Source organism: Folsomia candida, unplaced genomic scaffold (assembly GCF_002217175.1).
Source record: "Folsomia candida strain VU population unplaced genomic scaffold, ASM221717v1 Fcan01_Sc015, whole genome shotgun sequence".
Classification (NCBI taxonomy): Eukaryota; Metazoa; Arthropoda; class Collembola; order Entomobryomorpha; family Isotomidae; genus Folsomia; species Folsomia candida.
This window is the reverse complement of record NW_019091207.1, coordinates 3,339,022-3,359,746: the sequence shown is the minus strand read 5'-3', so window position 1 is coordinate 3,359,746 and position 20,725 is coordinate 3,339,022. Positions and strand designations below refer to the sequence as shown.

Here is a 20,725-nt window from a genome sequence, read left to right as displayed (position 1 = left end):
GGATAAAAAAATGTCATCCGGGACGAAGACTCCTCCCAAAGTGTCACCAAATCTCTCATTCTCATCTCGTCTCATTTATTACTATATTACGGATTTCTACAAATGTTTGGCCACCACGTACACATACGAATATAGAAAGAAATAACAATAAAATAAGGGCTGATCCTTCACAAAGAAATGAATGGAGAGGCACAAATTGAGAGTGGAGTTCTCTTCCCCTCCGATTTTTTTAGTCGTGGATGTTCTGATGATGATGTAACGAGGGTCGTCTTTCAATCAAAGGCCAGCTGCTGGTCGTCCCCTCTGCTTCGTGCTATTCAGGAAAAAATGAGAACAAAGGCGAAATTATTATTAGTTCCGTTATTTGCACAATGAGAAGCTTTTGTTCAGTTGTTAAGAAAATTATCCATCCATCCACTCGAATTTCGAGTGGTTTTTCGAATATAATAAAGAGTCAAAATTTATCGGGTTTTTGATTCATGTAAATTCTTGAATAAGCTTTTTGAAATTTTATTTTATCCGGAATCATAAATTTAGTGCAGATTTTTCAATGCATAGTATTTGTTAATATTTTGTTCAATTTTTAATTGTGGTTAATTTTGTTTAAAAAATAAACATACATATTTCATAAAATGATCCGACGCAGGTTTACAAACATAAATAATTACCTTTTAAAATTTCTATTTTTTCACTTTTTTTGTGTAATTATAGCAAACGGGGAAGAATTTCAAGATTTTGATAGGCTTGTAAACCGTTAAATTAATTTCAGCATAAATATTAGTGATGACTTGGTTTTAATCAGGTACCTCAGGTGTGAATATTCCATTGCGATGACATTAAAAAAAATATATTACCAAAAGTATCAGTTAAATTTGAATAACGATTTAAAACTTTATGGAAACATACATACTGAAAAATAGTGCAAATCATTCTGAAATTTGGTAATCTATAATACCTAGGTTAGGAACACGTGTGCGTGTGCAAAATTTGAAATTTTTGCATTATCCAGTGAAAAAGTCGAAATAAATGACATGACAAAGAAAAGATAAGGATCATAGTAAATTAATTTGCGATGGAAAAATTTGCACTTTTTTTACCGTAAAAGTTTCCGAATTTATCATTCTGTAAGACGGTGTAACATAGTGTGGTGTATTTGTTGAATGCTTTTAATCATGCTGTAGAATGGATGAATAGGTTGAAGGATGTTAGTTAATTACTTCATTAATGATATTTAAATTATTTGAAATTAAATGCAATTATCTAAATGCAAATTGAAACGGTACTAATTAAGGATTGAATTAATTTGCACTTTTTTTTAGAGTAAAAGTTCCCAAATTTGTCATTTTGCCGGGGACGAACGCCATATAAAATATTACGGTTTATTTGTTAAACTTGTTTAATTATACTTTAGATTCATTACCAGGTTTATAAAAACCCAGGTTAATATTGTCACGGGAGGTGTACATAAATTGTTACCAAATGGTGACAATGTTTTTCACCGTAGAGTGACAAATCTTGCTCGCATAGTGTCACAAATTGTCACTAATGGATGATAATTTTATCACCATTAGGCGACGATAAATACCGGGTTATTAACAGTGTACTTGATTAATTCATTAATGATATTTATTTAAATTATTTAACTAACGGGAAATTAAAATGCGTGCTAATGAGGGATTGAATTTATTCGGATTTTTGTAACGCTTTTTGTAATTTACGATTACTTTTTCAAAAAGTTTTCTTATTCAAAATTTACGAAGGGATGTCAAGTTAGAGATTTTATGAAAAATTTGAATTTTGCGACTTTGCGACTTTATAAGTTCCCTCAAAACAAGCGGATAATAAATTCAGATCAAAAAGTAAGCGTCGTATAAAATATTTCTGTGAATTTGAATACGCTGTTTATACGCAGATCGAGTGGACACCCTTCGTCAAATTTATTAATTAATTTTTAACTAATGATTAAAAAATTGAATTTTATTTCGAAAAATAAAAATTTAAGTGCAAAAATTTCCAAATTTATCATTATGTTCCAACATGGAATAAGTATGTTGAAATTTTCCAAACAAAATTATGCAATTATTAGACGCCGAAATGGCTCAAAATGGAAAAAAATAAATATGTATTACTTGAAACATATAGATAATAGGTTTGTCTTACTTTCGATATTATGCAATTTTTAAACTGTGATTTACTATTTTACTCTGATTTTTTCTGAACTTACGATTATTTTACAGAAACTTAAAAGTATTAATTTTAAAGTGGAAAAAATATGTCTCAACTTACCTCATCAGCAACTCGAATAACTTTACTCCTCGTTAAGCCACCCCATGGACACGTGGTATCACTCCTCCCTCTCTTGGCACCTTTATCATCCCCCCTCATTCTTCCATAAAGTAGGAGGCTTATCAACACCACGATAACCACGAGGAGCACTACATACAAAAGTAGAAATTGTCAAATTAAATAATCCCATCGTGAGTCTCAATTTACCTCAAAATGTAATGTTAAGTTTACCCGAATTGATCCACCATGACCACGACGCCGACGCCACGATACGCCGGGTCTCGCCACCCCAACTGATTAAACCTTCCGTCTCATTGAATAGACGAAGTAAACAGCGGACGTCAACTGTGCACAAAATTAATAATAATAACGAATTTGCAAATGTGCTAATTTATAAATGCAAGTTTTGTACATATTTACAATGTTTGTAAGCTTTGTAAAAAATTATGTCGCAAACATTCACGAAATAAGTGATTTGTATTTGGTTTTGTAAGATCTATTTATGTATAAACCAAGATTTTCTTGATAATGACCACTTTTTAAAATAAATATATTTTTTTTAATATCTGGAAAATTTGATCAAATTTAGAGATTTCTGTGAAATTGCGTAGTGTTGCATCCATTTAATTTATTTAAGCAAAACATAAAATGTAAATAGTTTACAAGATCATTAATTTGGACAGTGTGTCATAAAGCGCCATAGTTTTAAGGTTTGCATTTTATATGGACCTTTGAAATTCACTCTGAAATTATGCCATAAATTAATTTATAATATATTTTACCTACATCAATTAAATAATTGCTCATTAAGAAAATATATTGATATAGTTCCCTTCAATTTGGAGTAAATTTTCAAAATTTTGAAAACTACACACAAATTCATACATGCATATTTAAAAATCTGATAAGCTATAAAACAATGTCAGTTACATAAATATCCCAAGTTGTTATAAACATCTTACTGAATCCGAATTATGTCACGTCTAACGGGAATCTAACCTAACTTTGATTTCACAAAGAAATCGAGATTTTTCGTAATCTTTGTAAACTCATAAGCACACCTGTTCACTTTCATTCATGTGACTGATTATGATAGAGAATGATATTGAATGAAAATGAATTTCCTGTGATTTGAATGAAAAATGACTGAAAGATTCAGTCATTTCAGATGAGTGACTACGAATGAAAGGATTTCTCAATCCTTTCATTTTGCACCTTGTGCTTAATACGAAATGAAGCCAGATGAAGTGAAATGAAATGAGTTTGAAATAAAATGACTGAGGAGTGTGAATGAAAATCATCAGTCAAAAAACGGGATGGCTAAACTTTGAATGAAAAAAATTTGTTTGAACAGGTATATATAGATTCGCGTAAATTGTGTCATTATCTTATTTACCGATTGGAACATTGTACTCCTCCAACCAACCGGAAGTTGCAGTTGCGTTCGGCGTGATGAAAAAGGACGGAATTAAGACGAGAAATTCTTCCTCTTTGGAGATAACAGAGTCGCCATTACGCCAAGAGTGGGACACGCTGTGAAGTTTAGATCCCGCAAATTCGACGCGAAGTTGGTCTGCATAAAAGAAACTTAAAAAAATTAGCAAAACGATATTAAAAAATAATTTTAATTATAAACTTTTTTTGCGTACGTATCGTGCCGAAAATAAAAATGTCGATAATTTTGTATATATTGTAACGTGTAAAAGATTCTTCTGCGACCTTCTAAAAGTTATTTGTATCGTATTTTTGTTACAATTTGCAATTTGTTTTTGCATTTTTTGGTAAGAAAATTTACATTCATTTTTTTTTTACTTAAATTTTTACTTAACTTAATAACTTTTTATTACCATTTTACGCGACACTTTCACTTACCAAATCAGTAATCTTAAAATTTCATAAGTTATGCTGACCTACTAAACGATTAGAAATACTTTTTTGTACAAAAAGAGGATTTTTGCTCGCAAATTTACCGAGGAAATTTGCATCTTTTTATTTCATAAATATTTTATTTTACTTATCGGAAAAGAAAAAATTTTAATGAAAAAACTTGAAATTTTTGAAATTTACAAACAAAATTACACAATATTAAACGCCGGTATGACTAAAAAATAAAAAGTATAAAGAGATATGGACATATTGATAGGTAGATGTTTCTCGTCAAAGAAATAGATTTTTCGAAATTTCAATTTCTAAATTTTATGGAATTTTAAAACTTTATCATTTATTTTTCTTCCGATTTTTCGGAATTAAGATTATTTTTCTAGAAACTTATTAAAAGTAGATATCAATATTAAAACTATATCAGGAACAATTAGCTAAACAAGTTGTGACTCTTAATAATAAATATATTTGACTTGAGTATGCCAAATAAGCTAAAGTCTGTAGTGCAAATTTGCTCAAGTCGTTTTTTTGGAATCTTAAATATTGCCGTGTCGTTCTAAAATTAGTTGACACCTTATTTGCATAATATGCAAATGATTATAAATTTATTTTTAAAAAACAGTACCGGAAACGAACAAGCGGGTAGAGTGCGTTTCAAATAGTTTGATGAGAGCCCCACCCGTGATGCGCCAGAGGGACGCCGAGTCCAAAAATGGCATCCAGCGATGCACATCGATCTCACGGATGTCGTGAAATGCTGAAATATTTTTTAGAAAATATTTTAAATTAATATGCGAATCTTTGTAACTGCGTAAATTTTACGAAATTCTGGACAAAATGTCAGTCAACTTTACTTTAGAAGCTTATTAATTAATTATTTAAGCCTAATTATTAATTATTTACTTATTATTTATTAAGTAACTGCAAAATAGGACTAATTGTTACTTGGAGTTAACGAGAAGCTTTGTAATTGGATAAACTAAATTTTTACGGTTATAAACTTTTCAAATTTTCACAATTTTACAAAATGGGTTTGCATTTGCAAAAAATTTGGAAACTTTAACACGTGGGTATCTCCATATCTTGTATAAACTTTGCGAAATAATTTGTGCAGTTTTATAAAGTTTACAAATTTTTGATTTATCGACTTTCAGATCAGAGAGGACGAATCTGACTCTTTCTTGTAACAAAAATAGTCATAAAATTATTTACTGACTTGGAAGTCTCAAAAATCATTCAACAAATATATTTCTGAAAAAAATTACCTAAAAATTGCCAACTTTGTGCCGTTTTGAAATAGATTTGTTACTCTATTTTACTTCGCAACCTTTATAAATTTACTAACTTATGTTACAAAGATTCGCGTGAAGCGTTTTATTATTTTCTTAAAGTAAATATTTATTAGTTCCCCAAAGAATATTCGGCGTAGTTAAGAAAGACTGGAGAAATTCAGAAATAACAGATTCGCCATTGAGCTAAGGATTGGATATTTTTGTAAAATTACTCAAATAATTTGCGTAATTTTATAAAGTTTACAAACATTCGAGTGAACTGTTTTAATTTTAAAAAATGCGAAAGTAGAGAAAACGGATCTGACTCTGTGTTGGGACAAAAATAGTTGGAATATATTTTAATGGCTTGCAAATTGGACAAAATTGTCGTGTTTAAATCTGACTCAAAAACCGTACAGAAATTTATATTTCTGTCAAAACTTAAACAGAATTCAAAATTTACCGTTTTACTCGAAATCATTATTTTCATTTTATAATTCAGTAATGTGATAATTTTTATACGAAATTTAAACCCAAATTTCCAAAAATTATACACTTACCAAACTTTAATTTTTTGAAATACACGGATTACAAATATTTGAATGAATTTCGCGTACAAACACATAGACGGAAAAATCATCTGAATGGCGTTTTATCGTACTAAAAATATCCTGGAATTTTGTACCTGGCGTAAAAACTTGACAAAATTGTTATTACTGAACTTTCAAATTTCTTAAATGCTCAAAAATTCATGGAGAAATTATGTTTCGGCAAAAATTAATGAAAAAATTGCAAACTCGAAATCTGCCTTACTATTCCAAAATTACTTCATTCAATCTGTCACACTTTAATTATAATATAATTAAATATAATATAATTATAATTATAATATATATAATTTAATTATAAAGAAAATTTGTAAACTTTATAAAACTGTGCAAAAATTAGTTTGCAAATTTCACAAAATATGGAGACAACCACAACTTGTTTAAGGTTTGCAACCAAACCGATTTCGCTCGTAATCTTTTGTAAAGTCGTGAAAATGAAGAAAAAAATATAACTGTAAATTTAGTTTATCCAATTGCAAACCTCTACGTTAACTGTTTGTACAATTTTAAAGTTATTTTACATCGTAAGTTTATCTTATTTTCAGAAACATCACCGTTAGCCATGTACAAAAAGTTATGCTAAAAACACTGGTCACTGTCTGCGTATAATTTCACGTTTCATTGCTATTTAGGGTCAATTAGTTGGAAACGTAATTTTCCAATCGCCAAGAATTATTTTCCACAGGGTGCTAATTTTAGAAGAGAAATTCGGAAATAGCAGATTTGCCATTGAGCTAGGGGTGGGACATTTTGTAAAATTTGTTAAGTAATTTGCGCAATTTTATAAAGTTTATAAACAATCGATTGAAAATTTCAATTTGAAATGCGTTAATCTTAAGCACATCTTTAATTAATAAGAGGAAAATTAAATTAATCTAGGAATCTGAGTATTTATTGTGACACAAATATTCAGACAATTATTTAATGACGTACAAATCTGACAAAATTATCGCTTTTTTGACTTGTTTTTGAAGTCTCACTCAAAAAACATACGGAAATTGTAAGCACAAATTAAGCAGAATATGCCAACTCAAAATTCACAATATTGCTCGAAATGTTACATAATGTTTGATGATTATGTTATTAATTTCATGTTTATACAAAATTTGAACAAAGTTTCAAAAATGACACATTTTGGTTTAATTTGTTTAATAAAGTTTGCACAGATTTCAAATGTTTGCTAAATAATTAAACTAGATTAAACTTCGATAAGAACGACCAAACTATCTGTTCGCTGTATTTACTAAAATGTATTTTGGTATTCTGTAAATGGCGTATAACCTCGACAAAATCACCATTACTCAATTTTCAAGTTTCTTAACTGCTCGAAAATCCTGCAGAAATTATGTTTAGGTTGAATATGAAACAAATTGGTGCAAAATCTAAATTAATAAATTTGATTGAATAAAATGCAAATTTTACTCAATTTGTCATACGTTTTATACCGATTTTAAATCTAAATTCTTCAAAAATTATAAACTTTAAAAAATTTAAGTGAATTATTTCACAATTTACAATTTCTGTCTTTATCCCTGGCATGGCACGCCCGATAAGGCCTTATCATCATGCATGGTGGTGACGACTTTCATTGAGACGAAATCCAACTGGACATTATTTTTTTTTACAAATTACATATCCTAAAACATAGGTCACACCGTCTGTTTTTCGAAATTAAGATTCATAAATAACTGGGTTTGTATTACAGACTTTGCAATTCAGAAAACTGCAAATTTTGAAAAAGAGACGTCTATGTACTTTTTGAAATAGATTTGTAACCATTTGTAATTTGCAAGCTCAGGTTACAAAGATTCGGGTGAAACGAAGCTTTTTTGTTGTTTGCATAGTGCTTATCAATAAATTCGAAAACTGATTCTCCAGATCTGAATCAAGAGTCGTATACTTTGTAAAATTTATAAAATAAATTGCGCAGTTTTATAAAGTTTACAAACATTTGATTGAAATGCGTTAATCTCTGTAAATTCTCAAGCTAATCGGTTACACATTTAGATCCAGTTCACGCAGTCTTGCAATATTTCTGAGGAGAATAAGCTTAAAAATTTTTGTAAACTTACTCAGATCAAGGGGTATTTTTATTTTACAAAAATTCTAAAGTTATAAATTTATAAAAATTACAAAATTATGTTACAAAACTTTAGATTTTACAAAGTTACCAATGACTGCGTTAATTGCCTCGTGTAAAGCGTTTTATTACTTACAGAACCTAAATAGTTCCCTAACCAACGTTCGCCGTAGGTAAAAAAAAGACGAGAAATTTTGAGATAACCGATCCACCATTGTACCAAAAGTGGAATATTTTGTAAAATTTAGAAAATAATTTATAGTTTTTCATAAAGTTTACAAACATTCGACTGAAGTGCACCAGTTAATTTTCACTTCTTAAACAACTAACTTGTTAGTCATGCACAAAAAATAAATCTGAACTATTTATTGCAATACAAATATTGGGAAATTTATTTAATGGCTTGCAATTGTCGCTTTTTAATTTTTTAAAATATCACTCAAAACCCATAAAAGAATTACTTATATTTCCGTCAATTTAAGACGAGAAATTTAGAAATAACTGATCACCATTGAGCCAAGAGTGTGGCATTTTGTAAAATTTTAAGAGTAATTTGAGCAATTTTATAAAGGTTTGCAAACAAAGGTTCGAGTAACCTGCACCTGGAAGAACCATCATTAATCTAACTATTTATGGTGACAAAAAAATTCGGAAAATTATTTAGTGGCTTGCAAATCTGACAAAATTGTCGCTTGTTGAATGTTGAAAATCTTACTCATACTAAACAACCACCACAGAGCTGTACGCAAACCACACAGAAATTATGTTTCTTTCAAAAATTGTACAAAATATGCCACCTCAAAATTCCAAATATTGCTCGAAATTCTACATAATTTGACATAATTACGTTATTAATTTTATTTTAATGTCATAGTTTTATACGGAATTTTTTAAAATTACACACTTTGTAGAGCTTTATTAAAAATTTAACAGATTACAAACGTCCGACTAAACTTTACTCAACACAAGCAAAACCGACCTAAAACATTGGAAAATCTAAGAACCTAACTTTTCCGGCATTTATAAAACCACCCCCACCCCCACCCAAATCCACCCCCACCCCCACCCCCATCAAATCCACCCCCACCCCCACCTAAATTCACCCCCACCCCCATCAAATCCACCCCCACCCCCACCCCCACCCTCGTCCACCCCCACCCCCATCCACCCCCACAATTTTTATGGGGCAACGTGAGATACCTTGGGGCAAAGTGAGATTCTATTTCATATTGGGGTATCGTTCGTAATTAGCGACGAAGCGAGCAGGTTAGGTTAGATCAACTAGGTACGCGGAAACCCTGGAAGGCTGAGCTAGCAAACCTAGCTAGCTAGGCTAGATAGAACCTAGGTAGCTAGGGTAGCTAGCAAGGCTACCTAGGTTAGCTAGCTAGAAGTGCTACCTAGGTTCTATCTAGCCTAGCTAGCTAGGTTAGCAACCCTAGCTACCTAGGTTCTATCTAGCCTAGCTACCTAGGTTCTATCTAGCCTAGCTACCTAGGTTCTATCTAGCCTAGCTAGCTAGGTTTGCTAGCTCAGCCTTCCAGGGTTTCCGCGTACCTAGTTGATCTAACCTAACCTGCCCGCTTCGCTCGCTAATTACGAATGATACCCCAATATGAAATAGAATCTCACTTTGCCCCAAGGTATCTCACGTTGCCCCATAAAAATTGTGGGGGTGGATGGAGGTGGGGGTGGATGGGGGTGGGGGTGGATGGGGGTGGGGGTGGATGAGGGTGGGGAGTGGGGGTGGATGGGGGTGGGGGTGGGGGTGGATGGGGGTGGGGGTGGGGGTGGATTTGATGGGGGTGGGGGTGGGGGTGGATTTGGGTGGGGGTGGGGGTGGTTTTATAAATGCCGTGACTTTTCGTTTTCGCAATAACGCGGGAGTGTTGTAAATGGCGTAAAAACTTGGCAAAATTACAATAACTCAGTTTTCAATTTTCCTAATATCTCAAAAACCAAGCAGAAATTATATTTAGGTCGAGCATTAATGAAAATCTCGAAATTGCTCGGAACGTAAATTTCATTTAATCTGCATAATAATTTGTATAACAAATTTTACAACCAAACTTTCAAAAAATTAGATATTTTATAAAATTTGGGTTAATTATTTCCTTCCAATTTCAGAAATTTTGCACGTTACAAAATTTAGGTGGATTATTTCGTCTCAATTTCAGGAATTTTACACTTTACAAATTTTGGGTGAATTATTTCGTCCCAATTTCAGAAATTTTACACTTTACAAAATTTGGGTGAATTATTTCGTCCCAGTTTCAGAAATTTTACACTTTACAAAATTTGGGTTAATTATTTGCTCACAATTTCTCCTATAATATATACCCACCTGGCAGGCTGACTTTATCCGGGGTCAATCCGTCCTCATGCCACAAACCGAGGACAGCCTTGTCCCCGTAACTTTTCAGTCCGAGATTATTCGCGATGACTGAGGAACGATCGACACAGCGAGACATCGCATCCGCCACAATATTCCCGATAAGACACTGGCCCGATGAGACTTTATCATCCTCGTCGTGGCGACAACTCTCATCGAGACGGAATCCAACCCGACCAACGATTTTGCTTTGGGTGAGATTTCTAATCGCGTTAAGTGTCCGGTCAGTTTCAGGGTCTGTGCAAAAGAATGCATTCGGATGTTTTCAACCTCATAAAATAAAATTCGTAAATCATGTACTTTTGAAATTTGCTAAAAAAATTGCTTTTTCATGCATACTTTGTAAATTATTGAACTTTGTACTTTTGAAATTTACAATTTTTTCAGAAATCTTATTTTTCTATTCATCTTGTTTAAAACATCGTGTTTAAAAAATTGGGTTGAATACCGTGTAAAATAGTCGTATTTGAGCATGTTTATTAGACTATTATATAGGTTCTTTAATATGACGATATTGTTGATCAATGTTTTAATTTAATTTAATTTAATCATTTAATTAATGATATTTAACTTATTTAATTAGAGGACAATTAAAAAGTGTGCTAAAAATTTATTTATGTATTGCATTAACCCGGATTTTTGCAACGCAGTAAATTTGCGACTTATTTAAAAACTTTGCCCTCAAAGACTAATTACGAAGGAAAATCAAGTTACTAATTTTATGAAAAATTGAAATTTTAAAATTTCACGCACAACACGCGCGGATTTAAATACTCGGGCGTAATAAATTGTGATGTGATAATATTAAAGTTAAAAAGTAAGAGTAACACGTCGCATAAAATATTTATGCAGATTTGAATGTTTATTTACAATGCAGGTCGTTCCCACTGGTTGTTGATGAGAAATGATTTTTTGTAAGTAATCACGCAAACCTTTGTGACATTGTCAACTCAGTAAATTATGTAAACTCACAAACTTTTATAAATATTTCGAAAGAAAATTAGCTTCCAAATTTTTGTAAACGTACTCAGATTAAGGGCGTGTTTTTATTTTGTAAAAAAGTTTGTAAAATTATTTTACAAAACTTAAATATGCATTTTAGAAATAACTGCTTGAATTGCCTCATTATGTAATTTTTAATTAGTGACATTTTAAAGAATATTTTGGTTTACTTTGAAAAAGAAAAGTTTAAATGCTTAAATTAAGTCGGATCTTTGTAAATTATTAAATTTCAAATATTTTTACCGTGTTTAGTACAAACTAATGGTAAATTTCGTTACCTGGGTCAAACTCATTCTGCACGAGGGATGCCTCCACTTTGATGACACTTCCGGTCTCATGGTCAATTTGGATGTGCACTCGACCAAGCGTGCCCCCACCCACGCCGGCTGACGCTATAACGCCACCCTTGTACAGAACGTGACCTATGCAAATTAATAGGTCACACTTACTTAATTAACATATTATTCATAACCAGAGGGCGGATATGTATTTATTTTCAACGCTTTCATTTGATCACGACGGACGGTCAAGCTTTGTGAGTGTGTTCTCTAATTCAACTTTTTACACATTTGTTTCAAAAATACGCAAATATTTGATAAATCCATGGAACAAGATTTAGATGGGTAAATCTTTCAAGGATGTGCATGTGGGACGAAATCTTTATCCACAAAAACAGAAATTTTACCACAAAAAAAATCAGAGAATTATGCTCAGAAATACAAATTTTGTGAAAATTCTAAGTTTATGGTTTTGTTCTTATACGACCCGTAAATATTTTACCGTTTTTTTTTACGAATACTAAACACATATTTCCGTGATTTTTCGTAAATACATACCCCCCCTGTCTATAACCTTTGACCTCTTATAAATAAATATGTACCTCCTTTCTCTCCAAAACCTAACGCTTCCCCGGACACGATGACCCCAACTTGCGGCACGGCATCCATAATTTTTCTGCCCAATTCGACCCCGACATCGCCCACGACGATGAAGAATCTTATGGCGGAGGTCGATTCGTGCATCGCCTCCGAAACGACGGCACGAATCGACCCGGTGACCTCGTTGACCTCCAAGTGACCTCGAAGTCCTTTAAAGAAAGGAAGAATGCCCACAATTCCAACGAGAAATTCCAACCCGGTGTCATCCTCGTGGGTGACGTGGGTGTGAAATGGGACCCACTGAATGACTTGGTAGGGACGCGGGTGGACCACATTGCACAAAAGGAGCTTCTCTCCGATCATCACGTTGGATAAGAGGTCAATCCCCATCCGAAGATCAGAGTGGGTCACAGCCTGGAATAAAAAAAACAAGCAGCGTTTCAGGTGCAATAATAAGTAAATTTTACTTTCAATTTTTCGCGTGCCAATTTCACTGCTAAATTTTTCAACACAATAATAAGTAACCACTTGTAAAGAAATAACTGTAAGAAAGTAGCTTTTTGCAGTTATTTTAACCTGCAAGAAATGCAAGTCGCATGAAACTACGCCCTGCCTAGTGGTCTCAACGGTTCTCGGTTCTCATAGAACCGAACCGGAACCGATGGCTCGGTTCGGTTCCGGTTTATACGGAGAACCGAACCGAACCGAAACTTTTATTACCGGTTCGGTTCCGGTTCCAAGTCTTTGAGAACCGAACCGAACCGGCCGGTTCGGGTTGAACCGAACTTCATACATAAATACATTAGCGAAGTTAATCATATTTTCGAAAAAGTTTTACGAATTTCCCGAAATACACATAGTTTCCAAAATGAAATTTTGACGTGGCCGCACTGCCAAAGTTCCCAAAATGAAACTTTGACATGGCCACACCCCCAAAGTTCCCGAAATGAAACTTTGACTTGGTCACACCCCCAATGTTTCCAAAACCAAATTTTGACTTTTATTTGGTCACACCCCCAATGTTTCCAAAACGAAATTTTGACCTGGTTACATCCCCAATGTTTCCAAAACCAAATTTTGACTTGATGACACCTCCAAAGTTTCCAAAATGAAATTTTCACCCCCAAAGTTTCTAAAATGAAATCTTTACTTGGTCACACCCCAAAGTTTCCAAAATGAAATTTTGACTTGGTTACACCCCCAATGTTTCCAAAATGAAATTTTTACTTGGTCACACCCCAAATGTTTCCAAAATGAAATTTTGACTTGGTTACACCCCCAATGTTTCCAAAATGAAATTTTTACTTGGTCACACCCCCAATGTTTCCAAAATGAAATTTTGACTTGGTTGCACCCCAAACTTGGAATTGTTTTCTAACTTCAATAATATATACATAAGTGGTTTTGCTGTTGACACGTATTAGAATTTGCTTGTTTAATACAGATAAGTTTATAGTTCCGAACAGATCAGATAATTCAGATCAGATATCAGATCAGATCAGATAATTGTCAGATCAGATACCAAAAATATCTGATCTGATTAAAAAATCAGATAACAGATCAGATCAGATAGTCAGTCGTAAAATCAGATATCTGATCTGAATTTTTTTCAGATATCTGGTTGTTAGTAATTTTCAGATTCAATCGAGTCAAAACTGCAAGTTTTAACAGAAAAACTGCACTTATAATGTTTGTTAACGTGCAGCCATAATAAACTTGCAAATAGACCAAATTCTTGGTGTTTCCGTTGATTTAAATATCCAGAGTTCGAATACAAATTTCGAATAATACAACTGAAATAATCACAAAAATTGTAGAGTTAGACTGAGGTGATAGGGTTATCTTAAAATCATCGAGGCAATTAACCACAAAATTCTGATTGTTTTACTTCAGATTAGTAACAGTCGTGATTTGCTAGAGGATATAATTATTTTGATGCTTGGGTAATTTAATGTAAAATTATTTTATGATATTTCAACCTCAAATAATAATATTCTTTAGTAGTAACTGCTTTACTATTCCTTTATCAATGTGTGAAAATAAAAGAAGCAAATAAATAATTTAACCTGAAATGTTTTTAGTAGTGTTTGCAATATTGACAATTTTATTTCAGATATCTGATATCTGAACAGATAAATCAGATATCTGAATGTTCAGATCAGATATGACATTTATCTGATCTGAAAATTTCAGATCAGATCAGATAACGATTTTGCATATCTGAAATTTTCAGATCAGATCAGATATCAGATCAGATACACGATTATCTGATCTGTTCGGAACTATAGATAAGTTATTGGCTTATATGTGAAATTTCATCAGAAACACGTCAATTAGCATTGTTTGTTGTTTATTGCATATTAATAACACTACCGGTTTGACCCGAACCGCTGGTTCGGTCACGGTTTGGTCCGGTTCCGGTTCGGTTCCAACTAAAAAAAGTTCGGTTCTGTTTCGGTTCTTCAATTCTGGTTCTCGGTTCTAAACCGGTTCTTCCAAGAACCGAACCGAACCGCACCGTTGAGACCACTAGCCCTGCCGAGCATACTTCATACCAAAGGGCAGGGATGCGTATTTGAGCGTAAGCTCAAAAGCATGTCAATGTGAGCGACACTTTCGTCCGAAGTGTGCAACATTTCAGCCAATCGGGTGAGAGCACCAAACTTTTAAAATGTGAGATTCCGAGTCTCACAACACCCCTCTCAGCACCACTACATGCCTGCTACACAGCTGCCACCTTCCCAGTTTTAACGAAGTTGGAAGCTGTTCTTTTCCTCCGCTGATGGGAGGAGGGCTACACCAGAGTGACAGTCTCACGTAGCCCATTACTGCTTCTAGGTAATATAGTATTACTCCTCTAATTCTGTGCTTCATACAGCGCGTGGCTAGATTTTTTGCAAAAAAAAATTGCAAGAAACTTCTTGCACTTTGTTGCATTTTTTGCGCATTTCTCCCGTTTCTTACTTTGCAATTACAAGAAATGTAACAAATCCGCAAGAAACAAAGCACTTAAAAAATCATGCCAATTTCTTCATGCAAACAAATTATTGCCAATTTCTTTATGCAAAAAAAAATCATTCCCAAAAAAATTACCACTGCCGTCGCACCGAGCCTGTCCCACAGTAGATTTTTCCACAATTTATAATAATCTCTCCGCCACGTGCCATTCGCAGATTTCTCTGCATAAGAAAACAATCCGTCTTCCGGATGGAGAAAATTCCCCGGAGAAAGACGAATATGATTCTTATGATCTTCTTCTCCTTGACGGAGCCCGGTGACCAGCGAGGACAACACGACGCCACGTGACGAAGCAGTTATGGGAACATTGTTCCAGTGCGAAATAACCAGAGACACGTGACCTCTACAAGGACACGGAGCCATGATAATGGTCACTATTATCAAGGTGACGATATACCAGAGGGTGGCAGGCGGCACGGTCAAAGTGGACGAGTTCTTGGTCATCTTCATCTTCAAGTAGGAAAACAAAGCTGTATCGGTGGGACGAATGGTGGTGGTGCGATAGTTTTCGAAGCAGTCTGGCCAGAAAGTAGTGACAGGAGGGGTGACAGACAATCGTCATTTCTGGAGGGACGAAGGAAGGCGATTGAAAAACTGAGCAAAAAGTCAGATTGTCAGTCCGTCTTTTATTTATTGAATGTAAATCATGATGGGTCGACATGTGGTCAATTTCTCAGGATTTAACATAAACATATCGCGAAATTTATTACCATTTTTACAGGTATAATGACACCAGCGTTGTGGCAGGTACATATGTAACACTTGAGAACAACTGTTGTCATTTGGCATTTTATAAGGTCTGACTGAACATTGTATGGGTAAAAAAAATCATCCCACGTTTTCCCCCGACTTTGGAAGAACTTTAACCATTTAAAAAATACCGATTTGCAATTTTTTTATCGGTCATGCCATGTCATTATTTGGTCAGACGTCTCATTATTATGCAAGCATGATGAGATGACATGATACATTTTTATATGCAGAACGTGAGCAGTAGCGTCCACTTGACACTGACCAACTGTTTATTACACACACATATATATTTATATACACTCACGCATCTGTCTTTCTCAATTCAATATGTACATACTTGACACGTGTATGCCAATTTATTTTTGCACATGCAGAAATTACTTGTGTGGTATTTATTTTCGGATCGTCTCGATAAGTTATTATTCGGATAATTTTATGTGTTTATGCAACAGTAAGAAAATGGAAATTGATAAATTGCGACAACAATGATAATTACTCTAAATTCGCATTTCTCGCATTCTTGACCCCTTTATACGTCCTCATGACCTTCCTCGACATCCGGTCGGCGTTCCTCCTACAAAAAACATTATTAACTTCCAAAACAAAAATGTGCAAAATTCACAATTTCTTAAAAAACGCAAAAATTTGCAAAATAAAAAAAATCACATTTTCCCAAACCCTTTCAACCCCCCTCCATTACTGGTCCACCAACGCGACGGCATTTCTGCAAAGGGTGTCTTCATTCTCCCCTCGAATAAGTCATCTTTTACCACGTCATGACCTTTGACCTCGTGACCTCTGACCTCACCACCTCCTTCCTCCTCCGTCGTAAAGAGACACTGCCCCGTGTCAAAATTCCTCTGCGAGTTTCCCCTCGGACATCGATACGGGACACAAATTCTTCCCCGGATATGGTAAAAATGTGTCTCCTCACACTCTCCATCGTCCTCCTCGGTCGAATAGCCCCATTCCACTGGGTAATAATCCTCCTCCTCCAGGAAACCACGACCCGGCGTGGATGCGGCGTCAATGTCGATAATTCCACCATCTTCCTCCCCTGGAGAAACTGCAATCACACGAAATCAAGAGAAGGACGGCGAGAATCGGGCCAAAAAACGGTAAGGAACTTAGCTACCGGTCATTATCGACGCCGCCACCAAGGAGGATGACGACCCCACGAAAAATATGACCACGACGACTCGTACCCACCACATTTTGCTGACTTCAGATCAACTCCACACTGCTGAGCGATCTCTCGCAAACTGTGCCTCTTTTTTTGCACCAAATGGAAAGAAACCGTTGCCAATTTCTGCAAGTTGACGTATGTACAAAAAAAGTGGGACATCCTCATTAAAAATTTATGCGCATTGCATCAATAAAGTGACGGAGATGATGAACAACAACTAATTTACATAAACCCGAGTCATGCACAAGTATAAAATTGACGCAATTAATTAATGTCGTCGAGGGCGGATTGGATGGATGGTTAATAGGAAAAAATAAATAAGTCACGAGTCTTCTCGAAAATAGATACGCAGTGGAAAATAAATCACAATTTTTATTGTCTGGATAGGGACACGTCTCTGTAAAACGTGGCGACGAGCCCGGTCTTCTTCTTGTTATCCGTGCAGGATGGTACCGCACTGGGGAAATTGCACGCTTTGATTTCTGGATCAAAGACTAACCCGTGTGCACAGCTTTGCACGTGCTTCTTGTACTCACCGTTCCCAAGGGATTGGCAAATTAGGAAGGTCGAGCAGTCAGATCCGTTCGGTTGGATGGGGTCGTCCCCGGTGCATTCGCCGTTATTGGATTCGATGGGGGTCGAGGTGGTGGTTCGCTTGGGAGGACGGGGTCGTGCCGGGCGAACGGTGGTGGTGGGCTCGTCGACGTCGATGAGGTTGTCTTCTTCGTCGGGAATTGAGGCGGGGGTGGTTTTTCGTGGGGGACGCGTCCTCTTGGGGGAGGGCGACGTGTGGTTGTGGGTTCGTCTTCGGCGTCGATGATTTCCTCCTCGTCGGGAGAGAGGGTCGTGGTGCGACGTGGGGGGCGGGTTCGCTTCGGGGGAAGACGGGTGGTAGTGGGGTCGAAGTAGTCGTCAGGTTCTGGGAGGGAAGGGAAGTGAGAAGTTGTAATAATTGGAAGATATGAGATATGCAAATTTGTATGTACCAGTTGTTGTGAAGATGTCACTTCCTCCGGTATTGTCGTCACCCGCGACGATCTGTGGCCTCTCTGGGAGTGAAGGTTTCCCTCCGCCCGCCATAGTTTTGACGATCGTATTGATCAAAGGATACTTCTGGTTGTGACAGAAACCTCGGAAATCGTCAGTTTCAATTGACCAGACCATGGCGCCGCCTAGGCCGAGATTACGGGCGAATTTAGCCTAAAGACAGAATTTTATTACAAAATTTGTAACCTGACCAAAGGAAAGTTTTAATTAATTAATTACCTTGACATACAAACTTTCCATGTCGTCATAGCCCACCCACATGTTCTCCTTGTACGCATATGGGGCTTGAATGTAGGGATCGATAACAATTCGCCAGTCAGATCCTTCACTTTTGAAAACTTCGCAGATCTTAACAAGGAAAAAATGGCACGTTAATGTTATGTTAATCAAACATGTAGGCAATTAGCACAACTACGTTTATAAAATTTCCGTACCTTTCTCTATCACTTGAGTTTGGCCAAAGTTTCAGGAGACAATATGAAAAATCGGAAATATTGACCAACTCTAGTGAAGTTACGGAAATTGTAAAACGTGGGTTTGCTAACTGCCCATTGTAACCCTTGACCTGACCTCATTATACCCCCAGGTTCCATCCTGTCTCGTATACGGTCCCATTTTCAATCCTTCCTTGGCCGGAGCGTACAAGCCACGTAGGGTTGGATCGTCCAAAGTGAACCCACGCCCGTACAGGGCCATCCCCATGTTGATCTTTTCCTTCGGTAAGCCCTCCTCGAGCCAGTAGGTCAACGTGTCATTCTGCGGTCACAATAGAGGTCGTGATTAATTTGAATAATCCAGTATTAAAATAATACCAAGCGGTATTCATATATGACATGACTACCAAACTGGCATTGGTAAGTAATACCGTGTAGTAAGTAATAGCTAGGTATTCAAGTTTTACCATATCGATCGGTAGCAAATTTTTACGGACCGGTATAATTTTAACACCAAGCGGTAGCAACTTTAATACCGAGAAATCAATACCGAGACATCAATACCTTCCTGACTATACCAGTTTTCTAACAGTGTAATAATGACGTGACCACACACATTTACATTATATAAATTACATACCACATTAAAATGCGGGATATACTTTTCATCCGCCGGACCACGGTAGAGGGGCGTGTTATGTCCCGTGTAAGGATGACCCTCCCACGCGCCGTGGTAGTCGTAGCACATGACCGAAACGAAGTCGAGGTCTCTGCGAGAAAGAAAGTAATAATTCGTCACATTTGTATTTTTCGTCACTTCCGGTTTTACTGCATACCATACCTCGCCAGCACAGGGACGTCATAAGCATCCGCGACCGTCTCAATGTTTGGTGATACAGCGGCTGTAAGGAGGTATCGGGATCCGAGGGCTTGTCGTAACTCAGTGACCAAAGTGGCGAAATTTTCTTTGTCTTCCGGTTTTCCTCCGCGGGTCGTTGGGTATTCCCAGTCTGAAGTGTTAATTATTAATTAATTAATAGTGACGATAATTAGTTAGAATTTAAATACTTACCCAAATCTAGCCCGTCGAAATCGTACTTTTTCAAAAATGGGATCACACTATTGATAAATGTTTTCCTCGTGGATGAACTTGACGCCATCTGAGATATTTTTACAAAAAAAATATAAAAATTTTACAAAATGCAGATGGATAAGCATAAATTTGGAGTTCGGATGTTCATAAATCTGTTAGACAGTTAAATAATGGTGATAACTGTACATCCGAATATTTTGGGGAGCCTTCATTCTGCAATAATTCAAAAAATTGTCATATGTTTGACATCATCTTCATTATCTAAGCCACTTCCGGTTACAAATTATGCTTACCCATCCTCCAATTGCGATAAGAACTTTCAGCTTGGAATTGCGCTGTTTCAACCCCGTCGCGCGAAGATATCCACCTGCGTTGCCATAAACATTTAAAGACAACCGTCACACATATATCAAAAATATAATGATAACAACGCACCCTTCCCCCAATTATCCTTGAGATCCTCCCACGGGTCGTAACTCCTAATTTCATTTTCTTCCAGCTTCGCGAATCCATAAACCAAATGAGTGCAGAGATTGGGGTTGATATCCTCCACGACGAATTTTCCCCGTCCGGGACGATACACTGCCCAAGCGCCGTAGTAACACACCATCCTCTTCTCCGCCCCCGCGACGAGAGGGGGCGACACCGCCATCATGGCGATGACGACGGCGACGACGACACAAAGTAACGATGTCTGCATCCTGTCCGACTAGAAGAAGAATCCTTGCTGATGCCTACTCCTCGCTTTTATAGGAAAGTCTGGTCTGGTTTATCGCCAAATTGTATTATATTTGCA

At 35.8% G+C, this 20,725-nt stretch overlaps 3 protein-coding genes across 3 annotated transcripts; all 3 read right to left on the bottom strand.

Annotated features, from left to right (window-relative positions):
- Positions 1-53: 53 nt before the first annotated feature.
- On the bottom strand, positions 54-15,998 carry LOC118437715. Its single transcript, XM_035857022.1, has 9 exons — positions 15,492-15,998; positions 12,401-12,812; positions 11,799-11,942; positions 10,471-10,755; positions 4,793-4,924; positions 3,683-3,859; positions 2,518-2,631; positions 2,287-2,435; positions 54-313 (listed from the first exon to the last, which is right to left on the bottom strand). The coding sequence occupies exons 1-9, from the start codon at positions 15,864-15,866 to the stop codon at positions 230-232; spliced, it is 1,872 nt and encodes a 623-aa protein (XP_035712915.1). The 5' UTR covers positions 15,867-15,998; the 3' UTR covers positions 54-229.
- A 422-nt stretch (positions 15,999-16,420) lies between these two features.
- Positions 16,421-17,464, bottom strand: LOC110856261. The gene is made up of 3 exons (XM_022104737.2): positions 17,305-17,464; positions 16,836-17,235; positions 16,421-16,743 (listed from the first exon to the last, which is right to left on the bottom strand). Exons 1-3 carry the CDS (start codon positions 17,381-17,383, stop codon positions 16,662-16,664), a joined length of 561 nt encoding a protein of 186 aa, XP_021960429.1. The 5' UTR covers positions 17,384-17,464; the 3' UTR covers positions 16,421-16,661.
- Positions 17,465-17,696: 232 nt separating this feature from the next.
- On the bottom strand, positions 17,697-20,663 carry LOC110856171 (acidic mammalian chitinase). The gene is made up of 10 exons (XM_022104636.1): positions 20,365-20,663; positions 20,223-20,296; positions 20,116-20,142; positions 19,909-19,996; positions 19,678-19,846; positions 19,477-19,606; positions 18,973-19,158; positions 18,622-18,750; positions 18,342-18,555; positions 17,697-18,274 (listed from the first exon to the last, which is right to left on the bottom strand). Exons 1-10 carry the CDS (start codon positions 20,627-20,629, stop codon positions 17,913-17,915), a joined length of 1,644 nt encoding a protein of 547 aa, XP_021960328.1. The 5' UTR covers positions 20,630-20,663; the 3' UTR covers positions 17,697-17,912.
- Positions 20,664-20,725: the final 62 nt, after the last annotated feature.

Bases quoted from the DNA above. Each gene is read 5' to 3' on its own strand.
- LOC118437715 (XM_035857022.1), bottom strand. From the start codon at position 15,866: ATGAAGATGACCAAGAACTCGTCCACTTTGACCGTGCCGCCTGCCACC. The intron at 11,943-12,400 runs GTACATATTTAT...TAATTTGCATAG, and splicing joins AGGTTTTGGAGAGAAAGGAG to GTCACGTTCTGTACAAGGGT. The intron at 2,632-3,682 runs GTAAATAAGATA...TTTTGTGCACAG, and splicing joins GGAGTACAATGTTCCAATCG to TTGACGTCCGCTGTTTACTT.
- LOC110856261 (XM_022104737.2), bottom strand. From the start codon at position 17,383: ATGTGGTGGGTACGAGTCGTCGTGGTCATATTTTTCGTGGGGTCGTCA. The intron at 17,236-17,304 runs GTAGCTAAGTTC...GTGTGATTGCAG, and splicing joins GGCGGCGTCGATAATGACCG to TTTCTCCAGGGGAGGAAGAT. The intron at 16,744-16,835 runs GTGATTTTTTTT...TGTTTTTTGTAG, and splicing joins TTGAAAGGGTTTGGGAAAAT to GAGGAACGCCGACCGGATGT.
- LOC110856171 (XM_022104636.1), bottom strand. From the start codon at position 20,629: ATGCAGACATCGTTACTTTGTGTCGTCGTCGCCGTCGTCATCGCCATG. The intron at 20,297-20,364 runs GTGCGTTGTTAT...ATGGCAACGCAG, and splicing joins CAAGGATAATTGGGGGAAGG to GTGGATATCTTCGCGCGACG. The intron at 18,751-18,972 runs GTCAGGTCAAGG...TTCCTTGTTAAG, and splicing joins GAACCTGGGGGTATAATGAG to ATCTGCGAAGTTTTCAAAAG.